The 26,700-nt window shown below is 38.4% G+C and overlaps 1 protein-coding gene across 1 annotated transcript in view; it reads right to left on the minus strand.

Annotated features, from left to right (window-relative positions):
* LOC127217800 (protection of telomeres protein 1) overlaps positions 1-25,851 on the minus strand; it is a 40,846-nt gene extending 14,995 nt beyond the window's left edge. Inside the window, exons 1-7 of the mRNA XM_051178797.1 lie at positions 25,800-25,851; positions 20,274-20,321; positions 18,421-18,535; positions 14,451-14,581; positions 12,235-12,525; positions 8,274-8,429; positions 4,454-4,623 (exon numbers count right to left, since the gene is read on the minus strand). Of these exons, the coding sequence (XP_051034754.1) occupies positions 4,454-4,623; positions 8,274-8,429; positions 12,235-12,525; positions 14,451-14,581; positions 18,421-18,535; positions 20,274-20,282 (872 nt within the window). The 5' untranslated portion in view covers positions 20,283-20,321; positions 25,800-25,851. The remainder of the gene's footprint in view (positions 1-4,453; positions 4,624-8,273; positions 8,430-12,234; positions 12,526-14,450; positions 14,582-18,420; positions 18,536-20,273; positions 20,322-25,799) is intronic.
* Between the last annotated feature and the right edge of the window lie 849 nt (positions 25,852-26,700).

The following is a 26,700-nucleotide window of genomic DNA, read 5'->3' on the forward strand; positions in this document are numbered from 1 at the left end:
AAGGTAAAAAGGGTATTGAGTGGAAGAGCCAGGCATTAGAATACTACAAAAACAAACAATCAAACAAACTACCTGGCAGTTGAGATAATGTCAACTAGGGACACTACCTCTTGGTGTAGACAAAGCCCCCGTTCTCCCCCATAGTTCTACCTGGCAGCCCTCTTTAGCCTCCCCTTCTAGCCCATCTATCTTCATTCCTTTTTGACTCCACCGACCAGTAGAACTCCTCTCTATGAGGGATCCACAGCTGTGACACTAGGCTGAGATCCAGGTAGGGGACCAACATTCTTCTTCCTGTCCTCTTCATTTTAGTCTTCCCACTTACCTTTAGTCCCACTGCAGCCTGACCACCACAGGAGCCCCTCCTCCCTGTTCACATCCCCCTTGGGGCTCAGGCTCTTGGTGCAGACCCAAGATCCTACTAATTCCAATGTCACCCCCTCAGCCTTTTCCTCTAGCCTATCTTCATTCCTTTATGATTCCTTGCTAACCAGAACAGCTCTCTATAAGGGATGTGGCAGTCATCACATTTCACTGGGACTCAGGGATCCCACAGTTACCATACTTGGCTAGGATACAGACTGGGCAAAAGAACCAAAGAACCTACCCAGCATAGACAAGACCAGATACCTACACCAAGAAATACCTCAACCATTTTAACTCCAGATGCCTAATCACAGCTCAGACACACAAACATAAACACCCAAGACCATATGACTCCTTCAGAGGTAGCAACTCTACTGTAATATGACCGCGAAAAGCAATTTAGCCAAAGTATAAAAACAAGGACTTCAAAATAGCAATCATGACTATGTTTAAAGATTTTAAAGATGATAGGAATAATGCTTTAATGAAGAATTTGAAAATGCAAACAGCTGAAATAATGAAAACAGTTCAAGGCAAGAAAGTGGAATATAATAAAGAGAATTACAAAAGAAAACCTAAACTCAAAACTGAAAATGAAAAACTAAGGATGTCAAACAAAAACCTCCCAGGTAAGCTTTATTAAGAGACTATAAAACATGGAAGAGAGACCTCTAGGCCTTGAAGACACGGTAGAAGAAACTGGCAGATGAGTCAAAAACACCAAAAAACAAAACAAAACAAAACAAAAATCCAGGCACAAAATATTCAGTAAACAGACACTAAGATCTTTTCCATGTATAACAGGAATAAAAGAAGAAGGATGAAACTGGGTCAAAGGCACAGAAAATATTTCCAACTAAATAATAACAGAAATTCCCCAACTAAGGAGATAGCCATCAAAGTACAAGAAGTATACAGAACACCAAACAGAAAGGACCATAAAATAAATTCCCCATGACACACAAAATCAAAACACTAAAGGAACAGAACAAAGAAAGGATATTAAAGGCTGGGAGGTAAAAAGACCAAGTATCACATAAAGACAGACCTATAACAACTGACTTTTCAGTGGAGACTCTAAAAGTCAGAAGGGCGTAGACTGAAACCATGGATGCTAGTCCAGACAAATGTACCATTGAAACCATCAATCACAATAGATGGTGAAAAAAAAAAAAAAAAAAGGCATTTCACAATAAAAACACACTCAAGCAAGTTCTGGGCACCAATCCACCTCTACAGAAAGGGCTAGAAGGGAAAATTCAGTCTGAAGAGAAAGTATACAAGAATTAATAAATAGTACTTATTAATAACTTCATATTAATGGCCTCAATTCCTCAATAAAGAGACATACTAACCCACTGGATTAGAAAACAGGATCCATCTTTTTGCTACATCCAAGAAACACACCTTCACACATTAACATCAAGGATAGATACCACCTCAGGCAAAAGAATGGAAAAGGTATTTCAAGTAAATAGAACCAAGATGTAGTTATTTTAGTATCTGACAAAATTGAATTTAAACCAAAACTAAGCAGAAAAGATAGGAAGGCACTACCATACTCAAAGGAAAAACTTAGGGGATATTGCAATTTTATACGTTTATGCACCAAGGACAAAGGCCCCCAAGTTCATAAAAGAAGCACTACAGCTAAAACAACATACCAACCTTCACACAAAGGAGTGGCTGACCTCAGTCCCTCACTCCTGACAATAGACAGGTCATCCTGCTAAAAACAGAAATGCTGGAGTTAAGTAACCCTAACCCATAAGCTAATGAACCTAACAGCATTTAGAGAACATTCCACCCCAATACTAAGGGATATACTTTCCTCTCAGCAGCCCATGGAATTGTCCCAAAAAATGACTACATATTGGGACAAAAAACAAGTCTCAACAGGAGACTGAAATTACACCCTGTATCCCATCTGACCTCTTTGGATTAAATCTGAATATCAACAGCAAAAAAGCTTATGGATTCATAGAAATTGAACAAACTACTACTGGAAGAAAACTGGGTCAAGAAGGAAATGAAAACTATAGAACTGAATGAAAATGAAAATATACTTAATCTTATGGGACACAATGAAAGTGGTTCTGAAGGCAAATTTAGAACTGGAGAAATTTTGTAGTAATAATGTAAAGATACCCTTAAAAGCTCTAGAAAAACAAGACATAATAGACATAATACCTAAAAAGAAAGAAAGAAAGAAAGAAAGAAAGAAAAAAGAAAAAAAAAAAGATGGGATCAAGTTCAAATTAAACATCAATCTTACCCAGCTGCAAACCATGCAATCTGCAGCAGACTCCTCCCAGCAATATATTTATTCCAGTGCAATATTGGCACAAATGTTAAAGAAATAACTCACCATTTTTAAAAATTGGATTGAAGACTGCTAAAGTGTACAAGAACTAAGTACAAAGACATGGGCCTTATGGTAAAAACAAAACAATATATATATGATTATTCTGCTACAGGAACAGCAGCAATAAAATGACTCACTCCAATGACACATGGGTATACCCATAAAACAGAGCCATTACTCAACCTCATCAAGAAAGCTTCTTCCTGCAGTAGGTAGTAATTAATGAAGAGATCACAACTGGACAATGTGCACAGAGTTGAGAGACTTTGAAGCATTCAGATCTACATCAAAGCTCTCCCCTCAAGGCTCAGAAACCTATGCTGAAGAGGAGGCAGAAAACAACTAAGAGCCAGAGCACAGATGCACACATGACCTCACAGAGACTATGACAGCATTCATAAGATCCACACATGCTCAAATTAGACAAAATCCCAGTACTGAGAGGGGAAAATGGACACAAAGTCCCACCCTCAACCAATAAGCTATTTATAAATGATACTTGCTGACAAAGGGAAAATCAGTTTTGTGCAATGTCACTGAGTAGGGTCAACATCACTCATTCATGCCCAAAGTATTTGCCCAATGCAAAAGAGACTCCAAGGTTTTTTTGTTTTGTTTTTTGGGTACACTCTTTGCTTTGTTATTTTTGGTCTCTGTTGATTTTGTGTATGTGTATCTTTTGGTTTGTTTTCCTGATTGTTCTGTTCTATTTATTTATTTATCTATTTTATTTATTTTAATTTTGAGAGAAAGAACATGGAGTTGGGTGGGGAAGAAGGTGGGAAGGATCTGGAAGAGATGGGGAGTGTGAAAGGATATAATTAAAATATATTGTATGAAAAAACATCTTAAGAAAATATATTGGAAAAGTGAAATAATATGCTGATATACTGTGAGCTACAATAATATGGAACTAGTAAAACAGAAAATTAATGTTAAAAGCAATTGAATAAAACTGGTTATGACAGTAATTTTACATCAGTTTATGGAATGGTGTGCTTTCTCTTTGAAGATGCATGGATTTTCCCTCTAGAATGTGAAAGTGTTTCTCTGTACACGGTACCCACTGGAAACATATGGGAGACCTGAACTCAAAACAGTGTTTTAGATGCTATTTTTTTTTTTTCTTTTTAACAAAACCTATCCTGTACAAATGTAAAAAATGTAAGGTATTACCATGCTTTGTGATGCACTTAGGAATTCATTATTTTCACAGTATGATCAGACAAGTTCTTCAGTTCCAGATATGTAATCAAGCAAGTTTTGTATACTGAAAGAAACCTGTTTACCACTGTTTGCTGCTATTCTCATTATGGGAAGTGTTAAAAGAACATAATTGAAAAAAATATAACTACTTACATTATATTACTGGCTTTACTACATCACACTACTTGGATAAAGAGTCACTTTCCAGCTGGCTTACACATATTGAAAAATAAACAGTGTGGAGAAGGTTCAAAGGAGTCATATTTGTGGCCCAGTTTGCCTAGATTGGGTTAGGGAGATCGGTGGCCTGGTCTACCTAGAATATGCTGGGGAGTAGATCAGTGGCCTAGTGTGCCTAGTCAGGGCTAGAGGCTGAGATAATTCTCTGCAAGGAAAAGGGGAGAAACAGGAAAAAGACAAAGGTCTCGCACAATCCAGGAATGATGATGATATCTTGTAAATGAACTTAATGATGACCACATTTGTATTTTCAAAGCAGGGACATAAAATACTCACCTTTTCAGCTGATCTACATCAGGGTTACTTTCTGGTAAGACCCTGATCCCCCGGCCATAGCTGGTCCCTCCATGAAGATGAAACTCCAGCCTTATCAGTGAAGTCATGGACTCTGAATTAACTGGCTGAAGTTTGGTATGGAGGCTGTAGATTCTAAGGAAGCTTCCAATCTGAAAGATTATTTGAGAAGATCATTTCAGAAAAGAGACCCAGTGAAAACAATTTCTATATTTGAAACGTTCATAACCAGCAGGGCTAGTAATGCCAATAACCAAGGTCAACATCTAACCAGAGGACAGTGGCAGCAGGGCAACTGCGCCCTAGCATCAGCTTCATGGATTTCGTGTCATATTGTGTGTAGGGCAGGCTTGTGAGCACACCAGTGTGCTCATTACACAACACAAGCAGGCCCTTTCCAGAGGTCCATCAATAAAATATGAGGAAGGAATCCAAGCCTAAATAAAATTATTTTTGATAGTCATTTCTGAATGACGATTTTAAATGAGATTAAATAAGAGGAATAAAATCCTCTCACTATAAGACACTAGAAAACTTTAATCATGTAATTACATAAAAATGACCTTTATTTATTTATTTTTTTTACAGGTTCATTTTCTTGATAGCCACGATAACACTTGTGCCTTAGCCTTCTGATGGCTGGGATTATATGTATGTGCCACATGTGCTTTTCCCCATCCTACAAATTCTATGGGAATCAAAATTTAATAAAGCACTTGTACTTTTATCACAATCTTGCAAAGTATATTCTGTAAGCTGAAACACAGGATTAAGCCAGAATTCTAAACTAATAATGCTAATATCAATGCTAAATTTGGTCTAAAAAATGTTAGCTAGAGAACATAAGATACTGGGGAACACTGTTTATTTTTTATGCCATGGGTTCAAACCCAGCCTGGACAAGCTTGTTTTAACAAAGACACTGACATTACCCAAAGGACAAGCCACACAATGTAAACTGCATTAACTTTTATGTAGATGTATGAACAAAACTGGCTGTAAACAAGGACACTTTGTTCACTTGCATAAAATAGCTAGCATTCCTGACTGCAGAAGATGAGTAAGAAGCCACCTTTCTCTTTTTTTCCTACAAATCCTGCACCATTGTGCTGACATACTACAATGGAAAAGAGGTACCAAATGGAAGAAAGGGGAATGGGGGAGGGGGGGGAGAGAGAGCGAGAGGCAGTACAACCCAGCTTCCACTTTGAACTCTCCTTGTTAATCTTTAGCGCTGATGGAGCACAAACCATGGAGAATAAGCACGGGACAAAGATCCATTCTCCTATCACCACTCTTTGACTTCCAAAGTCTTTCCTGCCAGTTTCTGCAGGTTTCATGAGGGCAGGAAGGCAGGAGGAGGGAGGTGTCCCGAGCAGCTTCTGCCTGTCAGTTTACATGCTCCTTACAGGTGTCTAGTCTACTATCCCTCAACTTCCTTTCCCTGATCCTACATCTTGGATGGACTGAAGAATACAGAGTTTCGGAAAAACAAAACAAGGAAAAATACAAGGGAAATAAATATTTTCTAAGAGTGATAAAAAGTAAGATGCTAGAATAGTAAATAAAACAATTTCTGTTTTACATGATTTTTAGAATATTTCTTACTTTTTATTAGTAGAACAGATATTTCTAACTTTTGAAAGACCAGAAAGGCTGAATTTGGAGAGGAAAGAATTACATTAATAAACAGAGGCTTAACTATCAAAAGCATAATTTCCATCCCATTAACTTTTAAATCTAAGAAAACCATGGTCAGAAACTTCAGTGTCTTTCATGACATCTTAAATTTTTTTTCTAAAAATGAGCATGAAAGAGAAAGGCGAAGATGATTTTGGAAAACAAGAGGCTGAGGTCGCGGGGACACCAGAAGGTCCCAGTGTAGCTTTACTTCAGAGGAATCTGAAATAACTATGGTAAAATCTATAGGAGGACGTGTAATGAAAGCATGGGTGTTTATTGTCCTCCACCACACTTACTATTTATTAACAGGATTCATAGGCCAGAAAGACTGTATCTTTCTGAACAGATCACAGAGTAAAGATGACAAGTTGCTGTTACAGAAACACTTTCTAGAGACAATACTGAATCTTGTTAAAGCCTGAGTAAATGTTATGAAATGTGGCTGCTGCTTATTAGATGCTTAGTCTGGTCAAAAATGCAGTAAATTTTACAAGCATAGGAATGCCAATAAAAACACAAAAGTGTAGTTTAATCTGTTTATAGAACTATTAAAAATAAGACTGTTGCCACAAAAAAAAAGTACAATATCTTTCTTTTCTCCTGTAGCCAAACTACAGTTATTGGTCCACTAAAGGCCAAGATGTAGTAACAACTATGTATGTTTTATACTGTTTTAAAGGTTGTACCAAGAGTGTGTATTTAAAAAGTATGATTTTAGCTTACAGGCAAAAAGTTCAAAATGTCATTTTTTTATTTGCATATCTGTAAAAAATATTAGAAGAATAGCTTAATTTAAAAAGAATTTCACATCCTGGCAGTAGAGGTGCACGCCTTTAATTCCAGCTGTGATTTGAGACCAGCCTGGTCTACAAGAGCTAGTTCCAGGGCAGGCTCCTGTCTCAAAAAACCAAAAGAAAAGAAAAAAAAAAAAAAAAAAAAAAGAACCTGAGCTGGAATTGACCTGAAGGCCCCTCCCTGAAGACAAGCTGTCTTGGTACCAGAAGGTACAATTTGAGCTTCCAAAGGAGAGAAGCAGCCAGCTGTCCTACCCAGCTGTGATGTCTCTGAACTATAACAACAGCCAGCATGCACAATAACCCTAAGTAAGCAGCAGTAGCATGCATAGCTTAGTGGGAGCCAACAGTTCTCTAGGTGGATTTAATGTCAGCTTAATAAAAGCGAACCACGCCTGGTAGTGGACACCCAACCAACTACCCAGGGCTAGTGAAGTCATGGATTTCAGAGGAGAACTTACAACTGTTACTTTAGTAAACCATCACAATCCTAACTATTCTCTAAATATCTGTCCTTAAGTCCACAAGTAAGCGTAGTTATCACCACTCAAGGAAACTTCCTTAGTATGGACAAAGATCATTACAGAAAACCACAACCAAAATGGAAAACTGTAGCGTCTAGTCCTGATAAATACACACCTAAAGCACAAGTCTTGCACCTAAAGTTCAGGGGTCATTTCAGAAGACAGGAAATAAATATTATAAGAGCCATAGGTACTGGAAGTCTCATCACCAAGGCTGCCTAAACATGATCTAAACAAGAATGATACCAACAGACATGCTAAGGTGGAAGGGAGAAAGTCTATGATGCTCCAACCCTAGACAAAGAACTACAGACAACTAAGGAGAGCTGAGGGTGGGAGAAACAGTCTCCAGGAACCAGCACACCAACTGGTTATCCAATAACAAATGGTCAACATCAAAACAGACATGAAAACAGACATGCAAGTAACATTATACGGATCAGACAGACAGTATTTACATATTTACGAATCACACACTCTTAACAACAAAGGAAATGAGTCCAAAATTTTGAAAGAAGCAAGGGGTGAGGGATACATGGGAGGGTTTGGAGGAAGGAAGTAGATAAATGATGTGATATAATTATGATCTCAAAAATTACAATGAAAAGAATCTGTGTAGCCTTAAGATGGAATCAGAGCTTACTTTAACTTAGACACACATAAGGTTAGTAAATTTGAAATAAATTTCTAGACTCCAAATAACAAACCTACAAACAAAATTATATGAACAAAATTTACAACTAATTACAGCCTAAAAGAACACAGAAACAAAATAGCATGTAATTTTCTAGTTAACATCACCTGCAGGGACTTAGCTGTTTGGACATGATTGTCATAAACTACAATGTCTATCACCAGATTCTGAAGCCGCAGAATGTGACTTATGTCACCTTCAAAATCAAGGTCTTGTATGCAGACTCTCCAAGAGGGAAACTTCGTCATGGTGCCATCCCATACCTGTCATTGGGAGGTAAAGCAAAGCTTAAGAAGAATCTTAAATGAACAGATGTATACTTTAAACGTGATGTTCCCCATTCTGTGATTGTGGTATGACTAAACATGAACTGTTGGTCATATAAAAAAATGTAGAAAGAAGTGAAGACAAGAAATCACCATATGATACAACAAAAAAACATTAACCTGCTGTAGTCTGACATTTTGTTTTATTCTATTCTATGCCCAAACACCCAGCTCACATCCCCACCCCCAGGTATGGGGTAGGTATAACTTCTGAGTTACTACCAAAAACAAAGATATGAGATGAAATAAAATTGTTAAAACCATGAGACTACACTTGTTCCAAACTGAGTAACAAGAACACAGAGTATACCTAAACAAATTATAATTAAAAAGCATTTGTGCACCTACATTGCACAAATAGAATAACAGAAAAAAGGTGCAATCATTTTTAAAGACTTTCATTAAAGATTACTGAGGGCTCAGTAGCTGACAATGCATAATGCTCTTGCAGATGCCATGAGTTTGGTTTCCACCACCCATCTCAAACTCCTACGACTGCCTGTAACTCCAAGCTTAGGGGATCTGACACACTCTTATGACCTCTCCAGGCACCTGTACAAATATGCATATTCTGACACATATACATATAAAAAATACAATCTTAAACCACTAGTAAAACATGGTGTTCTGGTTAACTTTAACTGACAACTTAACACAGCCCCAAATCATCTGAGAAGAGAGCCTCACTTCTTCCAAGAGCAGACTGGTTTGTGTGTGGGGTCTGTTTTGATTGTTAATGGATACTGGAGGGCCCAGTCCACTGTGGGTAGCATCATCCTTAGGCTGGTGGTCCTGAACCAAGTAACAAACCTAGCTGAGCATAAGCTAGCCTATAATCCTCTATAATTTCTGCCATACTTATTGAGTTTTGCATGAATTCTCCATTTGGAATGTAGAGGTAATTCAGTGTGGAATAGTAACCTTCATGTTCCTGATCGAGTGCCTGCCCTGACTTCCTCTGGATTGTGATCTGGAAGTATAAACCCTTCCCTTCCCTAGCTTGCTTGTGGTCAGTGACTTATCACAACAATATAAATGATACTAGAACACATGGATGCTGAGAAAACTTGAAATGGATGCATCATGATTACTAAAAAGGAGGCCACAGTACTGTACTAAGGCAGAAAGAGGAAATAATTATATTACTTGTATACTAACCAATTATAATTCAGGGAAAATAATGTCTGCTTGCCTCTGTTTTTAATTAAGAAATTATGTCTGACTACCTGAATTATCATCATAGAACCTTCATCCAGCAACTGATGGAGGCAGATGCAGAGGTCCATAGCTGAGCACTGGGCTGAGATCCCAGAGTCCAGTCAAAGAGAGGGAGGAGTGATAATATGAGCAAAGAGGTCAAGACTATTTGGGAGATACCCACAGAGACAAATGACCTGAGCTAGTGGAAGCTCACTGACTGCAGGCTGGTAGCAAGGGAACCTGCATGGGACCAAACTAGACCCTCTGAATGTGGGTGACAGTTCTGTGACTTGGGCAGTGGGACCAGGATTTATCCCTAGTACTTGAACTGGCTCTTTGGAGCCCATTCTCTTTGGAGGAATACTTTGCACAGCCTACATATAGGCGTAGGGCCTTGGTCCTGCCTCAAAGAGATGTGCCAGCCTTTGTTGACTCCCCATGGGAAGCCTTACCCTCTCTGATGAATAGATGAGGTAGGGTGGAGGGAAGGGGGTGAGAACAGAAGAAAGGCAGTGAATGGGAACTGGAATTAGTATGTAAAATGAGAAAAGAGTGTTTTAAAATTTTAAAAAACAATGATTAAGAAAAAAAGAATATAGCTGTAATCTACCCTTGGGGTAGGGGGAGGATTATGTCTGAGGCCAAGAGGAGTAGTAGAGCACACCTTTAATCCCAGATGTAGGCAGAGCTCTGAGTTCAAGGCCAGCCTGGTCTACATAGTGAGTTTCAGGACAGCCAGGGCTATACTGAGAGACCATGTCTCAAAAAAAAAAAAAAAATTATTTCTGATACATAAGAAATTAAATACCAGAAAAAAATCATCAAAATTCTATTCTCCAAAAGTAGTTAAGGGACTAATGTTACCATATATACCTCCAAAGACATTTTTACTATTGTATGGATATTTTCAGTATATAAATGAAGGACTATTAATAAGCATACTAGTATTAAAGTTTATTCCAACAAGTCCATGACTAATTTTACTACATAGTCAGAGAACATTCTATCACACATAAATAGATCACACAGCAGGCTTTGCTTCAAGTGTACTTTTGCATACATTTAAAATTATTTCTATAAAGGAAATTTATAAAACTTAAAATTGTTATATGGTATGTAAAGACTTGAGACATATTTTTAAACTGTCCTTAAGAAAGCTTAACTTTCTTATATTCACTTCTCAATGCTGATTTAAAAATAATACCCATCAACACTGCAGCCTCAAGAGGGGGGTGCTGCCCAGGCTTCAACCTAACTGAGGAGCAACTGGCAGCTGCTGGCTACTGCAGGAGGAAGCCTGGCCACTTGGACCATGCCCAAGAAAATGACCCTCTCGAGCACAGACGGGCAGTGCTAAATGGATTTAGTGGGCTCGTTAATTAAAAAAAGAGTTAAGGGCATGAAATTGGGAGTGAGCTGTTTTGTAGGGATAAGGGGCAGTTAGAGGGAGATGTGGATGGGGAATATGATCACATTTCATTGTATACAGCATGAAATTCATAAAGAATAAGTTTAAAAATATAATAAATCCTTTCTTCAAGGTAAAAGTAAGTTACTCGAGAATGGTTGACTTATCTGAAAAAAGCTATCTACTCACACGGTGTTTTCAAGAGAAAATGTATTTTTGCCTCTATCAGCTACAAAGTGGTAGGCTTTAGCTCAGAATTTAATTACTTTTCTCAGCATAACAGTCAAAAGGTGCTCTGTACACAGACCCAGCATCTTTGCTCTTGGGAATGTTCAGTGGCTGGGAAATGCATGTGTAAGAAAGTCACATTGGTCAGGGAACATGGGTGACTTATCTAACTGTAAATGACCATATTCCTTCCTTCACGTGTTTAGTTTCTCAGGGCAATGTTTCCATACGGACGCCACTTTAAACTGCAGTGTTTCTTTGAAATGTGCCAGTGCTATCTGTAAGCCCTGAGTCTTGTCTAAGCACCACAACACTCCAATGCTTGTCTGATTATTACAAGAGACAGAGAATTAAGCACGGGGCCTTGGTCAAAGCAGTACTGCTCAAAATAATCCTGCACAGTATGGCCAAACAAGGAATATGATTAAGTAATGTACTCTGCAGGTCATTCATGGGCATTTACGTTACTGTTTTTACTTTCATTTTTTTGTTTTTTGTTTTTTCTTTTTTTCCTGACTGATTTAAAAACAAGTATGACAAGAAACATCTTAGTGTTGTTTATGCCCTTCCCATGAGCCAGGCAGTGATGACAGGAGACAGAATTTAATGAGAACAGACCCCGATAGTAAATGCATAACAACACAGCTGACTTTCACAAAGCAGCAGAAATACACATAGGAGCGTCGCTAAAGAGAACTCTGGGTTTCTTATAATTAAAATAAGAAATAAGTGCAGCATGTCATATGGTTTGCAAAATACACATCTGACAATACTGTTTTCTCTGGAAGGAAAGCACAGAGAAAAATGCAGCAGTACAGTATCAGGAATTTTAACTCAATATAAAATAGTATGGAAATATTCCATCAGAGTTCTGCTAGCACACAGCTTCAAGTATTTAAGATGTACCTTTAGAAGATATGATGCTCCATCCACTTCTGCTTTGCCCAGGAGCTGGCAGGTCAGGTCACAATACTGCATGGGTTGGGTATCAGAGAGCTTCAGTAAGGTGGAAGACGCTGAAACATGCGTGGATGCCCAAGCCCGCAAGGCTTCTACCACATTGTGGTCCAAAACAGTGAAGTTAAAGCTTTTGCTTGAAGTGTGTAGTATGACAGGAGACCCTAAGGCGCCATCAAAAGTCAAAGATGCAAAACCACAGTGGCTGATTCCCTGAAGCTCATTTTTATATACTTGGATCTAAGAACATGGGCAAAGCAGAAAACAAAATAGCTGAAGCTGAGATGTAGGGTAACTCTACTCTTTCTTACTGAATTAGTTCATGAAACAATACAACCAATGGATACTCTATCAGGGTACATGAGGATGCACATTTTAAAATAGTAAAATTTATACTTTTTAAAATAGTAACTAACAGTTATCTTGATTCTACCACACTTGCATTTTTATACTTACATGTTTAATGTATTAAAGTAGAATTGTCACTAGAGGAAAGTATGAGTTATTTATGTGGTATGGTGAAATCTAGAAGCCACAAATGTGTGGAAACAAGCACATGCAACACAGGGTAAGTTATCCTATCACTGAGTATGCTAGGCCATGCCGGAAGGACTTTCACTGCATGAGTCTTTGGATCTATCTTCAATGTCTAATACATATTAACCCTCCAGTACTTTTCATTTGCTATTGCTTTTAGATACTGAATTTCTATTTGTTTCTTTTTCAGATTCTATTATTCCATTTCTATTACTGATTTTCTTTTACTCATTTAATATTTTTAATTTGCTGAAATTACTTTGCTTAATCTTTTGGGAAAAAGAATACAGTATCTACTGGGAAATCACTGTTTAATGGACTTGATATCTGGGCCCCTGTGGAATTCATTTGGAAAGCACAATTGCTTTTTAAAAACTCTCTTCCTCTAAATTCCTCTACTTGTGTCTAGTCCCCGCCCCCCCCTTGATTAGACGCTGTAGTGAACCACTGCAAAGGTTGTGAATTATGTTACTTCCTCTTGAGAGGCAGTTTCGTTCATTTTGGCAGATTGATAGCTGAGCTTGTGAAACGGACAAAAGCTTGAGTCTATGCTTTCTTAGGGTACATTTGTAGGAAGCGCAGGTATTCCCAAAGCCCATCCTCCTCAGTGGGACTCACCCTGAAAACAGCCTTCTTTGTGGAATTATGAAGGTTTTAACAGATGTGCACAAGAAGTTTTCCCAGGGGGTGACAGCCTTTGAGAGATAAGGTAGGACTTGGTGCTGTCTAACCCATTCTAGACAAGGTACTTGTTACTGTTTGTGTGCCAGGCTGGCCACAGGCTCCTGTGCTAGCAGCCCTGTCCTTGGCCATTATGGAGTGCTGGGGCTAAGTTGTTGGAACAAGGGACTTACTCCCCCCCCCCCCATTACTAGTGTTGTTTCCTCTGTTCCAATGCCAATACCTCTACCATGAAACTGAGCCAAACTGAACTTTTCATAGGTTGCATTTGATAATACTTTGTCACAGTAAAAAGGAAAAACGATAGCTCTAAAGAGGTATAAGGTAATTTATGCCTCACTAGACTGGCCCTGCAGTATCCTGCAATATCCCTACTGCTGTATCTTTCCTATTCCCTGTTCTTGCAATCCTCAAGAGATCTTGTCCTGCCCATACAGCATAGCTTTCAGTCAAGTACTTATGGACAAAAAGCAGGCTCCTGCTACATTGTGTATAGCCCTTTCTGTCTAGTGCTGAGTCTGGAAGAGTCAAGTTCTTTTGGCTGAAAATTTTAATCTTCTTCTCAGCTAACCAGGACTACACAGCTCACACTTCAGGAGTCTAAAGTGAGACAGGCCAACAGTAAGACCCCAACTTAAATAAAGTTAAACTAAGTAAAATGAAGTTATGAGAATGTATGCTCCTATCGCTGACAAATTCCACATAGGAACTTGATAACATCAACCATATTTCGAAGTGAGAGGACAAACTCGAATGAGTCTGAATCTATATGCTTCAGGAAAGAGAGCAGGCAATTCACTTAAATAACTGACAACTGACACCATTCACATTTATTGTCTCTTGGAATGCTTACTGTCTTTCTCTAAGAAGGCAGCTATATAATTAGATACTTTTGGGGAATAATGCAGACTTCTTATTTAATAAATGTAGACTGTAGAAAATCATACCTTCAGCCCACGGAAGCAAACAATGTCTCCAACTTTATAAATGACAGGAAGGTCTTCGTAGTTCCTACTAAAGAGCATGCACGTTAACTTCACATTTGTCTGGTCCACAATTGTTACAACTGAACAATAATCTGGGAAACAAAAAAAAATATTTAACACAAATTAAGGTGTTTCAAAGCATGTCTAAAATAAGAATATGCTGATGTAAGAATGCCAAATATTACTCTTCCCTGTTACTGTCTTTTCAGAAAAAAAAAGCAGTTATCACTGCCAAACTATCCCACAAAAATTAACTGTAAGACTTGAGATGAAAAAAAAAATCTGAATTATTTTTCTAGAGAAGAAATAACTTTTTCATCACTTCAAAATCAAGAAGGTGGAAAAGAAAATCATTCCCATCAACTACCCAGAGAAATGAATTAATATAGGTATTTTTAAATGAATAAATATGTAAAAGTCAATAAGAATAAAGGAAGTAATGGTGTTCAAAAACAAATAACACTTTCCATAGTAAAAAAACAAAAAACAAAAAACCTGTTCTAATATATTCCTCTCCTGAAAATACTGGCATCTAGAGGCAGTGCACCTACACTGTCATAGTTAAGATCCACCTGTTGTACTTCAAGAAATCAAATGCAGAATCAGGGTAGGAGAGGTCTAAGTTGGAGCTTCTATTGCTGTGGATGAAACACCATGGCCAAAAGCAACTTGTGGGGGAAAGAGTTTACCTCAGCTTACACTTCCACCTCATACTCCATCACTGAGAGAAGTCGGGATGGGAACTGAAGGTAGGAACTGATGTCAAGGCCGTGGGTGAGTGGTGCTCACTGGCTTGTTCCCCATGGCTTCTTCAACATCCTTTCTTATATACCCAAGACCACCTGCCACCACCCACACTTGGCTGAGTTCCCCACAGACTTGACAACATTCAATCTGATGGGAGTCATGTTCCCAATTAAGACTGATCTCTTCCCAGATATATCTAGATTAGTGGCAAGTTAACAAAACCAACCATCAGAGGGCGATAATTTCCAAGATTAAACAATAATAGGTACTTAGCAACATGAATTTTTCAGTGGTAAAGTGAACACAAACATCATTTATCACTTCTCTTTTTGTACTTTACTTTTATAAAACTTAATTCTTTAATTCTGAAATTGAAGGTATTTTTTTGTACAATATATATTCTGATCTGTTTTTCTTTTCCTCAACTCCTCTTAGATTGCCCCCCACCGCTCAGATTCACACCCTTTCTTTTTTAGAAATAGACAACAAAATCAAAAGCAGAACAGAACATGTATTGCTTTGGAACTATCTCTGTAGACCAGGCTGGCCTCAAACTCACAGAGATCCACCTGCCTCTGACTTCCAAATGCTGGGAGTAAACGTGTGTGCCAGTCTCCTTTTCCACAGGGTTCTCAGAGGCAAAAAGGGGAAGAATTTGATGGAGACATCCCATTTAGGGCTAAGTGTTCTAAGAACTCTGTATATTGTCTGGCTGTGGGTCTCTGTTTCAAGTCTCATCTGCTGCAGAAGGAAGCTTCTCTGATGATGGCTGAGCAAGATACTGATCTATGAATACAGCAGAATGTTAATAGGGGTTATGCTATTTCATACTACAGTAGTAGTATTCTCCTAGGTCCATGGCCCATCTAGTCTCAAGTTCTTGGCCACCTGAGGACCATCAGGCATGGGTTTCATCTCATGAAGTAGGCCTTAAACCTAATCAGACAGTGGTTGGTTACTCCCACACCACTGTTCCAGAATACCATGCACACAGGCCATCACTGTAGATCAAGGGGTTTGTTTACCTTTCTCCTCTTACAGCATGCAAAGTATCTTCTAGCATCATGAATACAATAGAGTAAGGGTGAAGACTATATATATGGAAACATGTAGCTAAAACACTAAACACATTTGGCAATTATTCTTCCCATGTGGCTGGCATTTACCATCCCTGTCTTAGTTTATTGCTGTTAAGAGACACCATGATCATGGCAACCCTTCCTTATAAAGAAAATGTTTTATTGAGAAGGCTCCTTACAGTTTTAGAGGTTCAGTAAATTATCATCATGGCAAGAAGCATGGTGGTGTGCAGGCAGAGGTGGTGCTGGAGCTGAGAGTCCTACATCTTGACTCAGAGGTAATAGGAAGTCGTCTGACTCATTGGGTGGTAGGGATCATGTGCATATGAAATCTCAATGCCACTTGGCAGTATGCACTTCTTCTAACAAGGCCCCACCTCCTAATAGCACCACTCCCTATGAGATTATGGAAGCCAAATATATTCAAACTACCACAGTCCCCAAAGTACACAACACACACACACACACACACACACACACACACACACACAGATCGTAATGCTGCCTTCCTATACAGATCCTATCACATACCCATATTAAGAGTTATATCGATGACAGAATGACATCTTAAAGAATTCAAAGGATCTGGCCAATTGTGGTGCATATCTTAATGCCAGCACCTGGGAGGCAGAGGCAGGTGGATATCTTTGAGTTTGAGATAGGCCTGGGTTACAGAGCTAGTTCTAGGACAACCAGGGTTACACAAAGAAATCATGGCTCAAAAAGAAAAGAAAAAAAAAAAAAAAAAAGAATCTAAACAGAGAGCAAGGGAGATACCTTGGTCAGGGAGGCGCTTTTGCTGAATAATCCTGAGATCCCTAGCTCTTCAGCCCACTCAAGTTCATTCCTGTATATATTTGAAGACTGATTTTTTTTTTTTTCCTTTTCCTATTTAAAAAAGAGCCCCTGGGATTTTCTTTTAAGAGTGATTGTGATATGTCTTCACATTTCTTTGAAGACTATAAACTTCTTATGACTACTGAGTCTTGTTATCTATAGGCATAGGACATTATTTCATTTGTTTGTGTCACCTCTAACTGGTCCCAGAAATATTCTATACTGTTCAGAGCACGAGCCTTAATTTCCTTGAATAAGTTCATGTATACTACAGTACTGATGCTATTCTAAACCATAGTGCTTTGTAACCCTCTGAAACTGTTCATCACTGATACGCAGAAATGCAATTTATATAATGCTAAGTTTGAATCTTGTAACATTGGTAGATTCACTTATTAGTTCTCAATGGCACTGCTTGGCATGGTATTTAGGGTTTTCTACTTACAAGATTACATTCTTTATAAACATAATTTATTTCTTCTTGCCAAATTTGCTGCCATTATTTACATCCCAGCCTTCCCTCAACCACTTTGGCTAAGACTAGCACCATGTTGAATACCCAGCAAAACATTGGCCACACCTGACAAACTGCCCTTTTTACTGACTGGTATTAATGTTGCTGTGAGACTCATATGTCAAGGTGAGGTGAAGTTGAGATAATTTCTTCTATATTGTCTACATTGAGCTTCTTTAATGACGAACTTTGATATTTTTCTTAATATTGTGAGTATGTTTCTCACAGGTATTTTCTTTGTAGTTAACATGGGACTCAAGTAATATTCTTTATAATAACAGCAATCTATTCTAAGGTTGTAGACATTTAACCTTAATTACATAAAAATACTTTCACTTCCCCTCCCAACACAACTATCTTCTTAACAGCCTACAGGTATGCTATAGCTACCTGTTTTTTTCTGTTTACTTTTCATTTCTGTGCCAGATTTGAGAGTGACTGATGTGCAATTATTACATTACTGGAATGTTTGGTAACATATTTACCTGCATCAACAAATTTTATACTTCCGTATGTTTTTATGCCACATAGCATAAAAATTATATTCGTATTGTGTTGAACAAGACTCTGGGATCCAAAGACCATATTCACTTCATAAATTAAAATGGCCAAAGAACACACATCAGTTTCATTAGGCAATTGAAATCAGGATTCACACTGTTCTGACCCATGTTACTGAAGGAGTTGTGGCCCTGAGACCAACAATGGAGCTCTTGTCCATAAAATACTCCCAACTCCCAACTCAGACACCTACCAGTTCCTCTGCTTAGGTATGGAGGCTTAAAGAACTTCACAACACCACAGACATTGACAACTGTTCCATCCTTGAGTAGATTCAGGGGTGTGTATGTATAAGGTGCTACTGGGCCCTAGAGAAAGAAAAGACAACAAATTTACCAGGCAGTATTTACATTTTAAAATATTATGTTAAAACTGCAAATTCCTAAGCTTGTACCATTTTATTTTAAAAGACTCATCTTAAAGGAAATAACTTTGGAGGTATGTGATTGGGGGCAATAACGCACAGCTTCATAAGGGACCATAAACACCGACCAGTTTTCTTGAAACAGTTCTGCTCACAAACAGAAATCTATGAAAGTATGAACATTAATTATATTTCTTTAACAAAAAAGTACAAAAAAATTCATTGAAATTCAGTAACTGAAACAGCACCAGAAAAGACATACTTTTGACTTCATGTTACAGCTCTAAGAGGGTCTTCCTGATGGAGGTGACTAAGTGTGATGACGTCTCTGGACACCCAAAGGGATTACCAGAGCTCTGTGCTGTCCAGGACCTGACGCTCAATTATGATGGAGCAATGCTTAGCAAAAGAAAAAGACCTGTGCCTAAGCTCTCAAAACAAACCCATGCTCTACCTTAGTGAGCATGTCCCCGACACTGAGACGAATGGGATATAAACCACTATTAACCTGCTTACTCAAAAATCCAACCAACCAAATAAACAATAAACCACTTTGAAATTCTTACTTAGGACATTCCACTGAAAATAGGCTCTACCTATTTATATAGCTAAGTTACTCTTCAATACAAGTTAATAAACGGATGCTTCTGCATAGTTGTGACAATATATGTCTAAAAAGTGAAAATCCACCTAGTGGGGATGGGGAGATGGTCAGCAGGTGGAGCACTGGCCATACATGTGTGAGGAATAAAGCACTCAGGTCAGGGCTGGGTGGGTTTGCAGCTCACTTGTAATCACAGTGCTCTGGAGCCAGAGACAGAGGTCTCAGGGAGCAAGCTGGCTAGAGTTAGCAATCTCTGGGTCTGATGAGGTACCATGCCTCAGAATACATGGTAGATAGTGAGATAGAAAGACATGTGGTCATCAGTTGTTGGTATCCACATGTACTTCCTGTGCACACACAGTGGTTAAAGACTGCTTTTTCTTGCAGGACTCTAGCTTGGTTTCTAGCACCCATATTGAGTAGCTCATAATTCTCCTATAATTCCAGTTCCAGGAGCTCCAAGGTCTCCTGGCCACTGTGGGCACTTGCATGATAGTGGTGCCCATAAACTCAAGCAGGCACATGCACATATGCAGAGATATAGATAACAAATGCAGGTATTATTTATATTAACTTTACCAACACATGAAATTCTTTCAGGTTCACTCAGCTGTGCATATGGGAACCTTTCTATTGCTGCTTCAGTCACCAAACTTTTATAAAACAATGAAATATTGGTTTAAAAAAGTATCATAAGTATAAAGATTTTCATTGATACAATCTATTAAGTCACAATTCAGCATATAAAAACTTAATATAATACAAGTTGACAAAAAGCAAAAGAAAAGAATTTGCCTGTGGTTTAAAGTAGTAAAAACTGCAATGTCTTCACAAAGCATATATGTAGACCTTATACAGAGATATTTGTCGATAATGCAGGCAACAATCAATTAGTAGGTAAATATAGAACCGTAATACAACACCATCATATGAAAACGTGAAGGTATCAATCAGTACTCCATTGTATTGACACTATAGTAAATTTCAAGTATAAAGTAAGCTAATTTAAAATCAAGCTATAAAGTATACAATGTGTGTGCACACTGTGTATCCTAAATGAAATTAATCATAACCTTACCGAAGACATTGCTCCTGTGGAAAATTCCCTTCTTGAGTTACCAAAGCCCTGGAAACAAAACAGATACAGCTTATTTGTGTGCATGCTACCTCCAATGTGATCACAGGTTTTCAAATTGGGTTCGCTATACATTAGCAATACTCAAATTCTTTATGATGGTGCTCACAATTGCCTGTGACTCCAGGCGCATGACACCCCCACCCCACTTGGACACACATATACACAATTTAAAAAATTCTAAGAGGTAGAAAAGAGGAGTTGATACCCAATTATCCTCCTTGCACAGAACAACACCCAGACCTTTCACGAGTAACAATCACTTTAACTACAACTTTGACCATCTTCACCTCAAGCCATAGAAGGCCTTTGGGGATACTAAAAGCATCAAGTTGACCTATAGGCTCAACTGTCCTCATGGAAGTGTTTATCACAGAGGTAGTTTATAACTGTGGCAGGGAAGGGAGTAAAAAGGAAGGAGGAAATGATTATGTTCACAAAAAATGAAGTAAGAGAAAAATCCATTTTCCCTAAAAGGCTCAATTGGTTAATTTAAAATGAACTTAGGTTTCTACCAAAAGTACCTGAAAGTAGAAATAACTGCAAACAGTGGCATGAGATCTGGATGTCCACGCTTTTATAAGCCTCGATAAATATATTGAAAGGACATTTCGGAGGATAAGGAACTACATACAGGATGGTGGTTACATGGCTGAACCCTTAGAAGCATTGTGAAGCACTCTACAAGGTTCACGCAGCGCCGGAATCACCCACAATGCATTTCTCTGTCACTGAGATACACGAGTACAGGTTTAAATGAACCTCATTTCTATGTGGAGTCCTTCTAAAAGCAGGAACCCAGTTTATTTTTAATGTAAAACATCCAACTGTTAGGGACCCAGAAAATGCTGCTCTCACATATTCTGCTTTGGATCTCAAATGGAGAACATTCAGGGAGCAGCTGAGGACTTTGTCCTCACCTAATTAGAGATGCCCTCACCTAATTAGAGACCAGCAGGGCCAAAGACAGAAACTCTGCTTTTCCTATTAAGGTAACTTCATTAACCAAACTCAGACACAGCACAGAGGAAGCAGGAGGGTGCTTGTCATGGCAAGCACAGAGCAACTCTGTGTTACCTACTGCTTAGGTGAATTTTTTTATTTTTTATTGAATTGGGGACATAAATGAAGGGGAGAAGAGAGTATTCAAGCCTGAAACTCTCTCTACTCCGTCTTTCAGTGTGTTGTTTTAATGGCTCATGTGTACTGTTAACATGTTTATTTCCTACTAATCCATCTATTGTCAGTTTGTTTTGGCAAATTCAACTCAATGAGAACATTTCAAATTCCACATGCAACTTAAAAACCCAGTTTGATTAAGAAGTTCACCCAGACTTACAGAAACAGTATTTTATCTAATGACTTTGCTTCATTAAAACCAAAACATGACAAGAGAGCAAAGTAAAAACAAAACAAAAAACTGCTTACACTTACATAAACAGTTAGTTGAAAATCTTTAAATGCCATCAAAACTATGCAATGCTTATTGCCTCTGCTACAGACAAAACTACAAATCCAGACACTGCAATGGTGCTCAACATAGGAAAATTATTTTCCATCAATCAGTAAATATGTATAACTCAGAACACCACAAGTGCATATTCATAGTGGGTTTAAATAAAGAGCAGGCACCTCTACAAAGTAGAGCCTGGTTAACCTAAGCTTGTTTAATGCTTCCTGAACATATGAATCAGGATACAACCTTAAGAACCCCCATCACTTAGAGATGCAGGATAGCCACAAATGGCTGTAATGCCCACTACATGGACAGAAAAGCACTAAGTATATTGCTTAGACAACTGTAATTACTGAGACTTCCAAAATCACCACTTCCACTTATGTAAATGAGCAGTGTGAGTACATATAATGAAGCATCAGATGACTCAGTAGTAGTAAAAACAGAATTTAAATGAAACTAAATCTAAAGTAGAGAATACACTGAGACAGGGTTTATCAGTAGTGCAAAATCTCTTACATATATCAGTACCCAGCAGGTCAGACCTAAGAACTGATCTAGGACAAACTCTATTTTTACACTAGTACAAATAGGGATTCCGTGTTCACTATAAGGTCATTATCCTTTAATTTTATTTCATTCTTATCTTCCATGAACTGAAATGGCCAGGCTTTTCTCTGTTGCATTATATTTTTTAACCTTACTCATCCAACCTTAGCAACAAATTCTTAAGATATCTACAAAATTCCCAGGTTTCCGTCTCTTTCCACTTTTAGTATATACTGTGTAGAAGTTGTATGTGCACTGGGCCTGATTAAAAGTCCAGTACTCTCTATTCACTATGGTTAGCTTCTTCTTGACCCAGGAAGGGGCTATCACCCATCTGTAGCTATGCTTTGCCTGTGGGATATGTGATGCTATGAAATGCAAGGGATAATAAACTCAGTCTGAGGACGACAAGGACATCATTATCCTTGGGAGCACAGGACTACAAGAGCTGTCTTCATATCTTTTCTGGATTAGATACTAATTACAAGTTTGTGTTTTCTTTGTAAAAGTCATTATGATGACTTGTTCATTTTCCTGTAGGTATGGTTATGTCTATCCAATAAAACGCAATAGCTTAAAGAAATAGACCTAGATGGTCTGAAATACCCGTGTCTGTCCTATGTCACACTATACTCATTTGTATTTGTTTTCTTAATTAATGGATGGCTTCTGAGATTTCAGACATGAAGTTCACAACTGCGCCTTCAATTTACTTGCTCTGCCCTGCCTGAACTTTATTAGTCTACCTAACAGTCATTTACCAAACCTACTTCCTAGAAATGTCAAAACAGACATGTTTCAATTTTCTATCAGCCCTTCTTACTTGAATAGCATAGACATTAGATTTCTTCATAAAGTTTATTTTGAATGTCTTTACAGTCCACAAACTTGTTTTTATCAAGACCATGCTCACATCCTGGCACAGCTGTATCTGATGGGAATGGGGACAGTCATAAATATAGCACAGCAGTGTGACAAAGATCCAGTAAAGCCATGCCACTTTTGGTTTTGCTCTCCACAGGTTGTGTACTTGGGGGGGGGGACTTTTAATATTTATACAACTTGGGGGATAGTGGACTGATGAGAAACTTCTTATGAGGCATTTATGTCTTCTCCTAGGAGTACTGCTTCTTAGCTTCCCCGGGAAAGTCCTGTGCACACTACCCCTCCCACTTTTAGGATACAGTCTTATCTACTTGAAGGTCTTCCTTATGCCTTGGGGGTTGTGATGAACATAAAGCAGCTGGAGATCTCTTCATGAGGCTCTGAGATAGTCTTGAAACTTGAAACCCAAGCACTTATTTAGGAACAATATATTCAGAACAAAATACAAGTTTCTTTCTATTATACATGACAAATACAGCAACAAAGTTAGATTGACTGAAGTTACCTGTGCCTTGCATAAGGTTTATCCTGATGGGCAAAGAATGGTGTAGAAAGATGATAAAGAATGAGGTGTCAGGAACTCCCTTTGTTAGAAAAGTTAGCTACCACAGAGCCATTATGATGTCATATAACCAATGAGCAAAAGAATGCCAGGATTAGAGATATAAATTCTCTAAAGATATGAAATTTAAACATGGTATTATGCCAAAAATTGAAGAATAACTGCAGCAGGTGTTGTTGGCCTGAGGATTTTGCTTGGGCCTATTGAAAATTGGCAATCTGACTACTAAGAGTTAGCAAAATACAGTGCTTGGGACATGGCAATCTGCCTGGGCTAGCTTAGAGATTTTCTTTCTGCCTCACATACTTGAAGTCACAAGACCTGCCAGAAGTTGGATTATGGGGTTGATGAGGAAGAATGACTGTTATAGATAACTCTGTTCAAAGCCAGACAGACAGATAGTTAGATATTAGACATTAACTAAATGATAACCATGCTATAATCCATTGACCCCCAATAGGTTGGGTATAGAGGAAGGGACTGGGTTGGGGCGTGGGGCGGGGGGGAGACAGAAGATCTCCCTGGGAGATTTTATGGGTGGAGTTGGGGAAGGAGGGAATGGAACAGGAGGAACACATGGGAAGAGGAGAGCATAAAGAAAAAAAAAGATAATTCTGTTCTATCATGGCTTATTAATGATGACTAAACTTAGATATATATGGAAGAGGAAGTTAAACATGTGTCCAAGGACAGAGATGATATGATCTATGTTTTAGAACATGAATCTATCCCTGATTACTGAATTCTGTATGAATAAGGAAGTATTGTGACCGCCAATGAGCCAGCCTGTGAGATTTCCCCCAATATCCATGGCCTGGCTCAATCCTTCCCTCACCTACTCCTTGTATTCTCTCTGGAACAAGTCAACCACCAGGGCTATCCCCCAGCAATACCCTATATTATTTTTTATAATCATTTATTTCATATCTTCTCTCCTATTATGACATTAACTCCAGGAAGCAATCATTAAGTCTGAGTCACCACTGCAGTCTGGCTCCCACTCATGGATCCAGACCACCTAAACCAATTACAGGCTTTAAATAAGATGGACTGGTTGCATCTAAATGCCCAAGTCACTATTCCTAACTTGTCAGGATTACTTGAGTAATAATAGAGATTTCTCCCTACATTAAGATACCTATGTAAAAAGTTATATATTGAAGTCAAACTTTTAACAAAGTTACTAAGGTGATTAGGTCATGTTACTCAAAGTACAAACAGAAGGGGCAGTTAACTACTTCAACAGCCTAAATTTGAGAGGAAAGGCGAAGGGCTCTAGCAAGCCCAAGCATAGCAAACATGCCACCAATGGGTTTTACCTTTTACCCTTCTCTCCCATCCCTCTGCCTGGCTAAACCATTAGATTACAATCCTACAGCTAACCACAAGTCCATTCCCTTACTGGCCACTTCCTCCTCCTGAGGCTGATTACCAAGGACCAGCTATCAAAGCATTTAAGTCCAGCAATTCAAGTTCCACCCCTTAGCTACCCTAATTAACACGCCCAACAAAACCAACTTATCCTAACACAGGGTTTTCCCTCTTCCCTTTATAAACTGCCATGTGACTACAGTCTGTCTCCTCTCTATCCAGAGGCAATCTTTTGTTCCTCAGAGCAAATATCCTTTCCCTCTCTGTCTTGCCTCCTTTTCTCTTTTCCCTTGGCCTCTATTTCCTACTGTCTCTTATTCCCTGCCCTTTGTCCCTTTAGGGCAAATAATCTCCTCTGTGTTGAAAACTTAGTCTTGGGGCATATTGTGCCAACTTCAAGGTTCTTTTAAAAGGAATCTTGCCTATTAATGAAACGGGAGGAAGCTGAGGGAGACACTATAGCAAAGCTTTAGCAAAAGCAGCTTTACCTTCTATAGACATTGTCTACACCACGATGAATGCTTTATCTATTAAAACCACTCACATATGCGTGTGTGTCCCTGTGAAATACACATCTATGAAGTTATCTACATCTAGAGGACAAATAAAAAAGCTAAGCAGAAATGCAGTCATGTAGATCTCATACCTTAAGGTCTAATCTTCAGAATAGCTGCTTTATTTCCAAATGTTAAATAAAATTTTCCCTGGAAAGGAGACAAAAAAGTTGTAAAGCAGACTGTTTTTATCAATATATATGCAAAAGTTAGAATAGAACTTCAAAGCATTGAGTTTTTTTCATCTTTTGAGAAAGTTTTCTGAATACTAACAAAACACATATAGCCACTTGGGAGGTTCTGAAGATGGGTTCTTACCAGGGAGTTACTACTACAAATGTGTCTGCTACAACCTAACCCCTGCACAGAAAACACGGCAGGCATGTGGGTACAAATGCGTATCCATGCAAGTCTGGACTGGTGACAGCCTTGCTGCTAATAACTATATCTGAAGATTATTATGACCATCTTCAGAAAGCATGCTCATTGCCTTTAAAAACTTGCACTGCACTAGCCCTCCTTGAGTATACTCACACTTTACCATGCCGTGTTCCAGGTTATAATGCTGGTCTAGTCGCTTCATTAATCTTTTGAGCATATTTCTCTGAATTTCATTTGAATCATCTGTTCAGGAAGTCAATATACCACAGTCAAGTAAAGAAAACTCTGAGGACCTCAAAATACATATGGTGCATAACTCTGATTTCTTAATCCTTACTTGACATGGAAAAACAGAATTTCCCCAAGCTTTGTTTCATCCCATAATACTATCTCTTAAAATAAAATAATGCTTGTTTTTAGAAACCCATGGTAATTTAAGAAAGAAGAAAATTCCAAATATAAAATGAAAACCTCATAAACAAGAATGAGGCCAAGTCAAGAAATAAAGGACAATTTAGTCTCTGCTCCAGTCTGTCAAGTTGAAAAAATTTGCCTAGTCAAAAGTACAGAATAAAATAGTGTTTTATCACAATACTTTACATAATTTGATTC

Source organism: Phodopus roborovskii, unplaced genomic scaffold (assembly GCF_943737965.1).
Source record: "Phodopus roborovskii unplaced genomic scaffold, PHOROB, whole genome shotgun sequence".
NCBI classification, from domain to species: Eukaryota; Metazoa; Chordata; class Mammalia; order Rodentia; family Cricetidae; genus Phodopus; species Phodopus roborovskii.